Source organism: Orcinus orca, chromosome 5 (genome assembly GCF_937001465.1).
Source record: "Orcinus orca chromosome 5, mOrcOrc1.1, whole genome shotgun sequence".
NCBI classification, from domain to species: Eukaryota; Metazoa; Chordata; class Mammalia; order Artiodactyla; family Delphinidae; genus Orcinus; species Orcinus orca.
The window spans coordinates 65,738,189-65,752,134 of NC_064563.1; the positions used below are offsets into that span (position 1 = coordinate 65,738,189).

The 13,946-nt window shown below is 35.8% G+C and overlaps 1 protein-coding gene across 6 annotated transcripts in view; it reads left to right on the top strand.

Moving 5' to 3' along the window:
- The window catches only part of KLHL24 (kelch like family member 24), a 39,533-nt gene extending 27,506 nt beyond the window's left edge, over positions 1-12,027 (top strand). For 4 of the 6 annotated variants that reach the window (XM_033403124.2, XM_033403122.2, XM_004278406.4 and 1 more), the window contains 3 exons: positions 254-442; positions 1,556-1,744; positions 6,905-12,027. In XM_033403124.2, coding sequence (XP_033259015.1) covers positions 254-442; positions 1,556-1,744; positions 6,905-7,105 — 579 coding nt within the window. In that variant the 3' untranslated portion in view covers positions 7,106-12,027. Of the gene's footprint in view, positions 1-253; positions 443-1,555; positions 1,757-6,904 lie in introns of those variants that run through there. The other 2 variants (XM_033403125.2, XM_049709930.1) reach the window with 2 other exon arrangements.
- The last annotated feature ends 1,919 nt before the right edge of the window (positions 12,028-13,946 follow it).

Sequence of the window (13,946 nt, forward strand, 5' to 3'; positions counted from 1 at the left end):
CTGCTGAGGCCTCTCCCGTTGCGGAGCACAGGCTCGGGACGCGCAGGCCCAGCGGCCATGACTCACCGGCCCAGCCGCTCCGCGGCATGTGGGATCCTCCCGGACCGGGGCACGAACCCGTGTCCCCTGTATCAGCAGGCGGACTCTCAACCACTGTGCCACCAGGGAAGCCCCCATCCCTTAATTCTTTAGCCAACTAGTTAAAAATTCAAACTTTTGATAATTAAGATTTCTCCATGTATTTTACATATAGGTATATGTTGTTGGAGGCTATGATGGGCAAAACAGACTTAGCAGTGTAGAATGTTATGATTCCTTTTCAAATCGATGGACTGAAGTTGCCCCCCTTAAGGAAGCAGTGAGTTCTCCTGCCGTGACTAGCTGTATAGGCAAATTGTTTGTGATTGGTGGAGGACCTGATGATAATACTTGTTCTGATAAGGTAAGCCATGCTCTCTCTCTTTTTTTTTTTTAAATAGAAATTACCAATGATATACACAAGAAGAGAAATATGGAAGGCCTATCAAGTAGGTAGTTTGGTCCCTTAGAGTGAGGGGGCTTTTAAAAATTGTCTGGTACTTTATACTTAGGGAGGAAAACATTGAGTTTCAAGTTACTAAAGTGAGATCATAAAGTGAGATCATAACATATCCAACAATTTTCTGTTAAAAGTGTGATCCAGTTTTTTTGAGATGAAACTGATCTCAGCATTATACTATAAACCATTTTAAAACTTTTTACTGGTATAGTTTACAAAATCAAAAAATTATTCACATAAAACAATTGGGAAGTGAATTAGCAAAGGGTAAGATACTGTACTGCTTCCAACTGGGTCATTTTCTGCATACTTTGAAAATATTCTTAGAACAAAGAAAAGAAAACCTCTCTAATGTAAATATAGGATGGCTCAAAGCTGCTGCAGTTCATTGAATTCGTGAGACAAAAGAACATGTGCCATCCTGACATCTCAGAAAATACCCCGTTTATTCTGCAAACGTGTCTAATGCCTAATTCATTTAGCAATAGTTTACTGAACTTTGTCAATCAATAAATTCTTTTTCTAAATTAAATTTTAATATAATGTCAAATGTTACATATTTAGAATTCATTAATTCAGAATTTGTGATAATTCAAAGTATACTGAATTGAGGTTCGCTGGTGTTCTTCTGAAGAAAGGACTCCCTAAACATGTGAAGAAATTATATTCAAATTGAGGCATACTTATCCGATATAACAGAATTTATAAGACTGTTATTTTATTTTATTTTTTTTGAAGACTGTTATTTTTAATGGAAAAAAAAAAAGCAAACCTGCTAGACATTCATCTTGGAAACGGTCTGTGTTTCTTACTCTATTCTGCTTGATAGTAATAAATTTGTATTTCTTTTGAGAATTTCATAATTCAGATATTTTACTCTCAAGCCAACCTCCCTTAATTCTGTGAATTAATGGGATTTTATTTTTAATCATGTTTCTGTATATTGGCAGACTATTTATTATGTAAATTTGCATTTTTGTTGAGAAATTTTAATTAAGTACTTCTATATATTATTAGGTTCAATCTTATGATCCAGAAACCAATTCTTGGCTACTTCGTGCAGCTATCCCAATTGCCAAGAGGTGTATAACAGCCGTATCCTTAAACAACCTGATATATGTTGCTGGTGGACTGACCAAGGCAATATACTGTTATGATCCCGTTGAAGATTACTGGATGCATGTACAGAATACATTCAGCCGACAGGTAATAACATAAAACAGTCCAAAAGAATAATCAATGTAGGAGAGACCAAGTACAGGACCAGTATGAATATACAGTAACTTTACTATTTATGTGTTTCATGTATGCTTGGATTATTTCCAAAAAAAAAAATTTTTTTTTAATAAATAAATTTATTTTTGTTTGCGTTGGGTCTTCGTTGCTGCCCACCGGGCTTTCTCTAGCGCAGAGAGCGGGGGCTAATCTTCGCTGCAGTGCGCGGGCTTCTCATTGCGGTGGCTTCTGTTGTGGAGCGCGGGGTCTAGGCGCGCAGGCTTTAGTAGTCGTGGCACGCGGGCTCCAGAGTGCAGGCTCAGTAGTTGTGGCGCACGGGCTTAGTTGCTCTGCGTCACGTGCGATCTTCATGGACCAGGGCTCAAACCCATGTCCCCTGCATTGGCAGACGGTTTCTTAACCACTGAGCCACCAGGGAAGTCCCTCAAAAATTGTTTAAACTCCACATAAAGCATATGGTATTCTTGTTTTGAACTCCTTCCAAGGAATTTATTGAAATAACTTACTTTTGTTTTTAATTTTTTAATTAATTTTTATTGGAGTATGGTTGGTTTACAATGCGGTGTTAGCCTCCACTGCACAACAGAATGAATCAGCCATACACATACAGGTATCCCCTCCCTTTTGGACTTCCTTCCCTGAAATAACTTACTTTTTACCATCCCATGGTAAAGTAGGTATTGCTCTTGGGCTGTTGGGTTTTTTTCCCCTTAACCTTTTTGAGACTCCTACTCCAGTTCTTATCCCTCTCTCTAGCACATTTTTGAAAGAGAAGAAATTCTCTCAAACTGGTTTCTTTCCTTCTGCGGTTAGAAACTAGGTAATTTGTTGTTTTTGCTATAAAGAAAATGGCTGTACTTGGGTCTCTTTCATCCACACTGCACTTGTACCCGTATATGGCCTTTACCCCTGCCCCATAAAGGCCTTCCCTTGGCCTTTTGTTTCGTGGCTCTACCCTCTTTCCTTCCACCATCAAAATGCTTGATGGCTCTGATGCTGGAAATCTGGCTCTACCTGTACCACTCTAGAGAGATTGTACTCCCAAAGGTCATTAATAATCTCCTGAGTCTCATTCATGTTCTCTTGTTTTTTTCTACCCAACCCTTAAATATGGGTATTCCTTGAGCCTCTTTTCCCTGCCCTTTTTCCAGATTATACTCCGTTCCTGAGTGATCACATTTACTGCTCAGTACTGATGACTTCAAATCTTATTCTCCATTAAAGCCTCTCTCCTGTGCTCCAGACTCAAATTTCCAACTGCCTATTTGATGTTTTCCGTGGCATTCCAAGACTTTAAAACAGAATTCACCTTCTTCCCCAAGTTTACTTCTTCTGTTTCCAAACAACCTAGTGAATGGAAAAACTCTGTTTCTCCCTGACAGCACTTCTGACACCAGGTATGTGGGTTTATTCCCACACCAACCGATCTCTGTCTTCAGCTGGTGTCTTACAATTCAATTCAGTTCTGACATGACCTGAAATTTGCTTCAGGTTCCACAGGTTAAGGACTCAGTCCCGCAAGACTGCCACCACTTCACATGCCAGTCACAAGTCTCAGGTTTTCACCAGTACTTCTGACAAATCAGCTATAAATCAAGGTTTCCACAGCCCCCCCGCCTTGGGTTCAGTAATAATGCTCAGGAAAACACTTACTTATGTTTACAGGTTTGTTATATGATAAAGTATATTACAAAGGACATAGATGAACAGCCAGATAAAGAAGTACCTAAGGCCAGGTCTGGAAGGGTCCTAAGCAGAGAACCTTCTGTCCTCATGGATTTGAGGTACACCACCCTCCTGGGACATAGATGCATTTACCAGCCTAGAAGCTCTCCAAATCCTATACTTTTGGGATTTTTATGGAGACTTTATCATGTAGACATGATCAGTTATAATTCAGTTTCCAGCCCTGCTCCCCTCTCCAGAAAAGGGAGGGTGGGGTGAAACTTACAAGCTTCTAATTATGGCTTGGTTTCTCTGGTGACCAACCCCCATCTAGGAGCCCAGCAACAGTCCCTCCTTAGAACAAAAGACACTCCCATCAACCAGGAAATTGCAAGGGATTTAGGAGCTCTGTGTCAGGAACTGGGGGCAGAGGCTGATATGTATTTTCTATTATTTCACACTTAGAAACTTAATTTTTAAAATTTTTCTTGATTTCTCTTAAATTGAATCAATCCATCGTATCAGTTCTGTGTCCTCAAGAGTTTCTCCTATTCTTTTCCATTCCTGTGGTTCTTGCTTTTGTTCAGGTTCTCATCAGTTCTTACCTAAACTAAAACAGTATTTTCTAAGTAGTGTTCCTTTCTCTAATGTCTTGCTTTTCTAACCCATTTTACCACCAGTTATTTTTCAGCAAATCAAATTATGTCTCTTCTCTGGAAATGTACTGAATAAAATCTAAAAGTTTTCCCACTTCATTCTAGGTCTCCTGTTGTCTGACCTCTTCTTGCCTTTTAGCTTCACTTTCTTCACCTTTACCCAAATTACATTAAGTATCTGTTGCTTGCATTTGCTATCCAGATGGTATGTGTTCTTGCCTTGATTCATGTTGTCCTCTTAGCCTTTAATGCCTTTTCTACCTTCTCTATTTGTAATTCTACTCATCTTTCAAGTACCACTTCACAGTTACAACAAACTGAGGTTGCCCTGTTCAGAATTAATCTCTTGTTTTTCTGATCTGTCACTACACTTAACACCTCTATAATGCAAGTGATAAATTTCCTTATAGTTATAAATGTTCATTTCTATACTGGAATTCAGTCTTCTTAAGGATACTGTGTTTTCTAACTCATCTCATGTATCTTGCATTGATTGATTGGTGCTCGGTAAATTTTTTTTTTTTTTTTAATTTTTTTTTGGCTGCATTGGGTCTTCACTGCTGTGCTCGGGCTTTCTCTAGTTGTGGAGAGCAGGGGCCAGTCTTTGTTGCGGTGTGCGGGCTTCTCATCGTGGTGGCTTCTCCTGTTGCAGAGCACAGGCTCTAGGCACACAGGCTTCAGTAGTTGTGGCATGTGAGCTCAGTAGTTGTGGCTCACAGGCTCTAGAGCACAGGCTCAGTAGTTGTGGCGCACGGGCTTAGTTGCTCCCCGGCATGTGGGATCCTCCCGGACCAGGGCTTGAACCCATATCCCCTACAGTGACAGGCGGATTCTTAACCACTGCGCCACCAGGGAAGTCCTGCCTACCCTTTTAATACTAATCAAATGAAAAATGATAAATCAACTGTAATTTCATGGTAGACAGCTATTTGAGTCAAAGGTTGTGGTGTTTTTAAATGCTTAGAATGTTGAATGACAAAAAAAGAACTGAAAAAATGAGCTTTTTTTCCCCAGTCCTAATGGACCCAGCCTTTTTCTCTGTTTTTACCTCGCCATTTCCATGCCTTTTGACTTTGCATAATTCCTAAATTCCACAACTTGCTATTTTAAACATATTTTGCTTTTTAACTTTCATCAGGAACTTTTTTTTTTTTACTGACGAAGATTTTTTTTTTTACCCTTCTTCAGCGGATTAGGTATTTAAAATGTCGTTAAAGTTTAGAATAATAATTGAAAAGAAATCTGATTCTTTTTCTTTATTGGCGTTTTAACATTTAAGCATTAAGCATTATAAAAAATAATAATTAAGGAGAGGGGTATATTTTACAATATTAAGATTGTGTTTCATTTAAGTCATGAAAAATAACATTAAAACTTCATGTATTGATGAATTATTTTTCTTACTAGCTGCCATTACCCTTGAGACTCTCATAGAGTGAAATAAACTACTATGCAAGTAATTTCCTGATATGAATGAATATCTGTTCTGAAGGTTGCTTGCTTCATTTAATTCTGAGCACTATTTATGAAATGACGTTAATAACAAGATCCTATAATTATATAGTTTAAGAATCATCATCAAAGTGACTGTAAAGTTCAATAGTGCAAGCCAGCTTGTACTTGAAAACTAAGGATGTTGTCTTTTATTGTGTTCAGAACTTTCAGAATTTATAGAAAGAGCTCATTGTGCTTTCGATGGAAAATGTTATAGTCTGGTACATAATTGGTACAATTCATGGGTGGTATTCTACATAAAAGTTTGTCATTCACTGATGATAATGGGCCCCAAGTCAATATATAATATATATATATATATGGGCCCCAAGTCAATATATAATAATATATATTATATATAATATATATTATTATATATAATATAATATTATATATAATATATAAACTCTAATGTAGACATTTTAAAATATTCACTAATTCTTCTAGACCCAAAGATACTATCCTCTATTATAGAAATCCACCAAGATTTAATTTTTTCTACAAGAGTGAAATTTATATATAGCAAATCTGATCAAGTAAAAATGTTTATTGTACTCACTGGTAGAACCCATCTCATTGTTGGTTATGTGGAAACAGGATAATAATATACAATAACTTTCTGAATTAAAGTGAAATTTAAATGGAAGAATAATTGACCTGCAGCATAACCAGATTCATGCAATAGTGAGACAATTTTAGTATAATTTCTTTCTTTGAAGAATCACTCTTATCCTTGCAAGAGTATTTGTTTTATATAATAATTGTATTACTGACAGAGAAGAGTAAAATTTAGCTAAGAGTCTCATTGCATGGAAAGTTAACTATAAAATGTTATCTGGGGAGTTTCTGTGCCCCATCCAAGGCCCCTAATAACAGTGCTTCTTTAATTTGGTTATAACTCTCATTCATTCTTTCAACTTGTGGGTAATCCCCTATAATGAATAATGTTCCTACCCTTTGATCATGTAATAGCCACTTTCTATAATAAAGGACCTTCCTGTAATAGGAGAAGCAAGTCTTCAAGGATGTTTTCATTCAACTACCATTAAGTTAACTAAAACCCTTCTCTCAGTCCACCACCCCCACTTCACCTCCCATATCTTGACCCCAATTAGTGACATATATTCTATCTTAACACTCCCTTCACCCATGCAAATTTACCTAGTATTCACACATAGGAGTTGGGCAAAAGGGAGCTTATTATTTCATGTCTCCTTTTTTGACTTGTTAAAGCATGTCTTATTTTACTTTTCAGTTTGCTGCCAAATCCCTTACTGTCAACAGTTAATTTTTTTTTTTTAATTTGGTTGAACAGGAAAACTGTGGTATGTCTGTATGTAATGGTAAAATATATATCCTGGGTGGAAGACGGGAAAATGGAGAAGCCACAGACACTATTCTCTGTTATGATCCTGCAACAAGTATCATCACAGGGGTAGCTGCAATGCCCAGGCCAGTGTCCTATCATGGATGTGTGACTATTCATAGATACAATGAGAAATGCTTTAAGCTCTAAAACCAGGATACCTCACCCAAGAAGCCACAGCAATCCAAGATGAGAGGTTTTAAAAACTCCAGAGTGGGAACTTGACATATCTCCTTTTTGCAATATGCACAGAAAAGTAAAAATAATAATTGTCATGCCTTTCTTCCCAAAATATCAATCTTTCAAACTGTAATAAAGGCTTTTCTGTAATTGGGAAAAAAAAATTTGTTGTTGTTGAAGGTAATAGTGGTCTTTGCTTGGGCTTTGAGAGTGTACCTTTGTGAGTATTTGTAAGAAACCTATGTGGAGTAGGAAATAATGTCTGCCTGCATACCTTTTAGGAATTTGTGATGGTTTCTTCATTTATGTATGTTTATCTGCAAGACTGTATATTCCTTACTTTGTCACATATATGTGTGTGTGTGTGTGTATATATATATATGTATGTGTATATATATATATATACACACATACATATATATATATAATTGCATGGCAAGTTTTCATTTAGTTTGACTCATATAATGCTTAGAATACTTAGAATCATTCTAAGGTAGAAAAACCAGTTTTTAAAATCTTTGTCACTAAAAAATACATCCAAGTTGATTAATTTTATTGTGGGTTTTTTTCTGTAATTGATAAAAGTGTAATGATGACAATCTGAGTATCATAAAATACTGAATTATTATGACTTCATTCTTAGAATTATTTTCTTATATTAAAGGTATTTTGGGGGGAGGAGATACAAAAGCAAGTGCCCTTAAAATGGAGATTAAAATTACATGTTAGTTCCTAAGAAAAAATCATCTAAGACCATTGAAGGGAAAATGACCCACTGTGGCTCTCAAAAGTATTTATATATCATCTCTAAATCCTCTAAGGGATGCGCCTTTTCTTGAACATGGCAGAAGAGTTGAAATCCACTTTGCAATATTATCTTGTGAAAAACAGGGACAGATTTTCTCCGTAGCCCAGTAGGGTTTGACCTCATTACTATGGTGCTTTGGGTGAGGACCTCTTCCTGGTTATCCTACTTTCTTGTGAACAGCTAAAAATCCTGGGAGTCTCTACTGTTAAGCTGCCCTTAAAGGATAAAGCAGGGACCACCTGTCTCAGTGGGTCCATATTTCTTTTAAAATTAGCTATCTGAAGAAACTAACAGCAGTAGTTGCAGTCTTCTAAGATAAATCTTTCATTTGGTACCCATTGTGTAAAATAGTGATCAATATTCTCAAGCTTCTCTACATCAAATTGCCTTTGTCTAGATGTTTCAACTCCAGTTTATAAAGCTTACTGGTTTTCAGAGAAGAGTGTAAAACTTTTTCTAAGGCAAATGAAATGGCAGGAACTATAGTGTACGTGATTATTGATATTCCTGGGTGGACAGATATAATTTAAAACATTTTAGGGATGTTCAGGTAGCCTGCTATATTTCGACTTCCCCAGGCACTATTGTTGTCTCACATCATAATTATATATTTGCCATAGGAGAAATGATGCAAATATGTGATTATAGTGTCACCAGATTTCTGTTAAAAACAAGGGAGTAATCAAAAACCTAACATTGATAAACTACTCTTTCTTTCTCATTTTAGAATGATGCAAAGATTTGAAATAAACCTATACAGAGTCAACTTTTAATGCCTAGCTGGAGTCTGAATTCTGAGGAAAACTCTAAAACACTTAACAAATCTTTAAGGAATTTTTATTTTTCAGATCATAATTTGAAATGATGTATACCTTTTTGTGATAATTATCAGAGCAATTCAGAAACCACTTTTCTACCATTTTAGTTGAAAGACAGTAGTAGATACAATTGGGATACTTGTTTTAATTTTAGAGTAAACTTCTACTTCTGCATCATACCTTTTGTAGATAATGGAACCTATTTAGTTCAGAAATTCTCTGTGGTATATGAGAAAAGTGTTTTGTAAATGCTGAGAATTATACAAATGATACTTGTTATTTTCATGTGTATTTGTAAGATCATGCCCATCCATAAATAGACACTTCACACAAAGAAGACTTTCTCAACATAACCTGTATTTTAGTACTTTCGTCTATTATAAAAGTATTAACTATTTACTTGTATTTTGTTATACATTTATTTTTAATGTTCAGGTGTCTGTTGTAGTAAATTGGAAATCCTATAAAACAGAATTTGTTTAAACATGGACCTCATACCAATATTGCTTAATTTTTTTCTCTACATAATTTAAAACTACATAAATTAAGTAGCCACCAAGAACTTAGTTTGAATCCTATGAAATTAAAGTAACAATTTTTAAAGTTACCCAACTGATACTTTAATTTTCTTAAATTATTTATTTTCATTTACTGATTTTTGATAAATAATGATGTTAGCATTGATAAAGTAATAAAGAATTTAGGGTATAATTAGTATATCAAAAGGGATTTATCAACCAAAATGGTATCAGATTATATTCATGCTCTCATCACATAGTTGACATATTTTCTTTTGGTGGGTGATGCTCGTATAAGCCTTTGGGTTAGTGTGTATGTATATATTCAATACATGTGTGTATATATGTAGATAGATGGTATGCTCATGTACACACATACATACAGACATCAAGAATTTTATCAGTTTCTGATCAGAAAAAGGCACATAAAGTAAAAATTAGTTGATCTTATTAAATTCAATTCCAGAAGTATATTTTTTTAATTTGGGCATTTCTAGAATACTTTGTTACATATGAAAGTACATGATGAATATTAGTATGATGACTCATATACAGTCAGAATCTATATAATGCATACAGTTTTACAAGATCAGAAAACAAATTGACGGGAGATACAAGTTTGCTAAACCTAGCCATTGATATACCTCAGTGGGGAAGGAATTCAAAAGTATTTTTTGTGGGTCAACAGAAATGTACAGTTTTTTCTCCATGAACTTTAATCATTTTTCATGTGTTCCTATATGTGAATGAGCTATAAAGTGGTCTAGTTTTTACAACAAAAAGGCCTTCTTCCTTTTCTACTCTAATCTTCCCACTGACTTTACTGCACAGGTATGAAATGGTAGCCTATTGTATCTTCAGTAACCTTTTTTTTTCCCCTAGATGACTGAAATATAGGTATTTACTCCATTTAAACCAGGTGTTAACAAAAAAATGATGTAAATACTCAGGGAGGGTATTAACTTGTCATTTTTGCCTAATTGGAGTGTTTAAAGTGCCATATCTAAGTAACTTGCAGTTCATGATTCTAGAGTAAATTCAGTTTGGTAAAGGGGCTTCACACATGGCGGTGGTTAAACATTCATTTTTTTATATTTAGAAAGATGAAAATGTTTTGTGGACTGATACATTTTCTCTTAGTGAATATGAATTGTTTATGTATCTCTACTGTCATACCCTTTTGAAATGAAACTCAGGAAAATATAAAGGTTCAATTATACTACTTTTGTCAGTGTACAAACCAGGTGTATTTTTTTTTTCCTGTTGTGTGGATATGGCAATAGATTTTTTAAAAAGAAATGCTGTGAGAACCCATACATGAAAAGAGAGGGTTGAATCATCAGTGTGTGCCTTTTGTTTCTTGAGATTTATATGTGGAAAAGATATCTTCTACTCCAGACTGTATTTTCAAAGAGAAGAGATTGCTCTTTATGTGGTGCCAAGTGATAAGATAACGTCTCTTAAAGGCTTCCTGTGGACTGCCTTTATTTTCCTAAACTCAAGACACCAGTTAACCTCAACATAATTTTGGCCTTTCTTAGAATTTCTTGTGCATTATATTGAAAACCAGGTTTATATCACCTCACCCCATTATTCCTTTTAGTTAAATAAATTCACCATACCAAGAAACCAGAATGGGGCAATTTGGTTGGCCTTTAAGGCAGTAGGTTTGACTAGCTAGTTATACTTACTGTCACATCTAATGCTAGTCATCAGAAACCACTTGAGCCAGGAGTGTGAATTGATAATTCCAGAGACAGTTTCAACATACTTCAGACTTTTTTAAAATGTTTTTTATGAGTGTTTTACATTTGTGTGATTGCCTTAGATATTAAATTTTTGTAGTGCTAAAGATCATCATTAAAAAATGTTTTGAATACCAGTAGTTATAACTTACTTTATGTATTGTCCCAAAGAAAAGAGTTTGTTTTAATGTTTTCAAAATAACTGCATCTGAATTTGTTTATATGCCTTAAGTTCTCTAGTGCTATTTCAACTTTTCTTTCAATCTAAATAAAGCTTACCTTAGATAAGTTTCATACTTGTTTCCTATAGAGTGAATTTCCCTTCTTGAATTCTTTAATGAGCACCAGCCTTGTGGTTGCTTGAAAGAAAATGTTAAGAAAGGTTGTTGGGTGTTTGGAGTTTTATTATATTGGGGGGACTTTTTTTGTTTGATGCCAAGGTGCTTTTTAAGATATTAAGAAAAACATCTATCTTAGGTTGATTAAACCCTTGTAAACATCATTTGCAATATCTGCATCTAAAGTCAAAAAAGTAAGTCTACTTATTTTTGTTTCATTCTTATGTACTGTTTTGTTTCTTTTGTTTTTCCTTCTACAGGCTCTTTCATTTATCTTTCCTGAAAAAGTTCTTAGTCTTTCTTTCTCCAACACCCCTCCCCATGGTTTCTTAATTTAAATCTTGTTGAGAGTTTCTGGAGCTATCTAAGACAACACGATTATAGAGTTGAACAAAAGCATAATGTGCTTTACAGCTTGTACAGACTTGTGGCAGCCAAGTGTCTTTTGCTTTCAGATGCTCCAGAGTCTTCACAGTGGGGGAAAAAAAAAAAAGCTTTGTATTTCTTTGTTTTCAATTTAGTTGCAGCACACTAATACTTATATGTCTTGTATAAATATACTTTGTGCATAGTTGTCTTTAATTTTTAAAAAGTTGTATCTAATAAAAAATGTCTTTTAACCATTATTACTTGACTATGGTTGTATTAAATTTTATTTACCAAAAGCTCGTTGTTTTGTCTTACCTTAAATATATTCAAGTGGTTGTTTGAAAAAGGAGTGGGGGAAATTACAAGTTAATATATGTATTTACTAGTGTGTTCACAAAGTAACTAGAAGGCTAAACAAAAAGCTAAAAACATTGGTGTGTATGAGGAATTGGTGGCTTAGGGACAAGTAAAAAGGCAATTTCACTGCATACTCCTATAGAATTGTGTGTAATTTATATAAATATGCACATAATCAGTTTTTTAGTGTGAACCACATGTAAGTGTTACTATTCAGAATTTTTTTATTATGATTTTAATTTTTAATTATGAAAGTGATCCATAACATTTGCACTGTAGTGTTCTTTTGATTTGGCTCTCAAAAATACCCTTATAGTAATATCAAGAGTAAAGAACTTAAGAAATTTTATTGCAGGTGTCGAAGAGGGCACATTATTTACTGCAGAGGCAATGTCTGATTTTACATTAGCAAAAGTAAAATCTTGAAAAGATATGTTACAGAAGTGTAAGCAGGGGCTTCCCTGGTGGCGCAGTGGTTAAGAGTCCGCCTGCCGATACAGGGGACACGGGTTCGTGCCCTGGTCCGGGAAGATCCCACATGCCGCAGAGCGGCTGGGCCCGTGAGCCATGGCTGCTGAGCCTGTGCATCCAGAGCCTGTGCTCCGCAATGGGAGAGGCCACAACAGTGAGAGGCCCGCGTACCGCGCAAAAAAAAAAAAAAAAAAAGAAGTGCAAGCAATGCTTTAGCTTGTTATGCTTAGTTTTTATATTGTGCCATCAAAATAAAATGGCAAGTTAGAATGTGTCTTAAGTAATAAATGTTAAAGCTGTTTTCATTTCACTTAATTCCTCTGTAGCCACACCTGGAAAGTGGATAGGCTTCATCGGCTCTGATTCCAACCTGTGCTCTGCCATAAAGCCGTTTAACCTCTCTGAGCCATACTTTGCTTATTCTAGGAAATGCAGTCGTAATACTCACTTTACAGGCTTGTTGGATAATGGGATGTATGTTGAAGAGTGAACAGAGTTCTGGCACAGAAGAGGAGAATATAAATGTTGATTCCTTTTCTATGCATTTTGTCTTCAGGACAAAAATGCAGTATGCAAAGTCAGGGAAGGAGTTGAAAGAATTAAAAGCATTTGTTAGCTTATAATTGGAAAACCATGAGCAATGGGTAGAGAATAGAAGCCTCATATAATTTAAATTTTCTCTTCAAAAAATAACCTGTGCTCTTAACAGAATGAGGGGGAAAAATGGGCTAAACCTGCCTTCTGCCTCTCTGCTATTCATTAACTGTTAATGGAGACTGAGAAAATCAAAAGGCATGATTTCCTCCTAATTATGTTGGGGTCTTTTATATTTTTTATATGATGTTTTGACATCTTTGGGGGACCTTGCTGGCTGGGGAGAGACTGCTCCTCCCAGGACTGGCTAATTCCTAGAGGCAGTAAACAGCTTGTCAGTGAGCCCAGCTTTCATATATAAACCAACCAATCTCCTGTCCAAAACTCCAGCCGCCTCCTTAACTCTCACACCAACATTTCCCATGCCCTAAATCACCCTAGGGCCAGGTACCAGACTGCTAAGAACCACCCCTTGTGTCACCAAACCAGCTGGGATTATTCAAATTAGCCAACCCTAAACTGTTTACCCTGCTATGCCTTGACTTACCCATGGAAACCCCAGTAAAGGCTCTGTCCTATGCTTCCCCCTCATTTCTTTCTGCCTCCTGACTGACACTGGTGCTTCCCCTGTGGCCCTGTGTGACACACTGTGCCTCTTGTTTCTAGGAGAACTGTAACACTAAACTTTTCTTTCAATGGCACTGACTGCTCCGTGTTATCACCCAGTCACCTCTATAAATTAAGACTCATAAGTCACATGTTTATGTTTGAATGGCATGTTCAGCACAGAGGT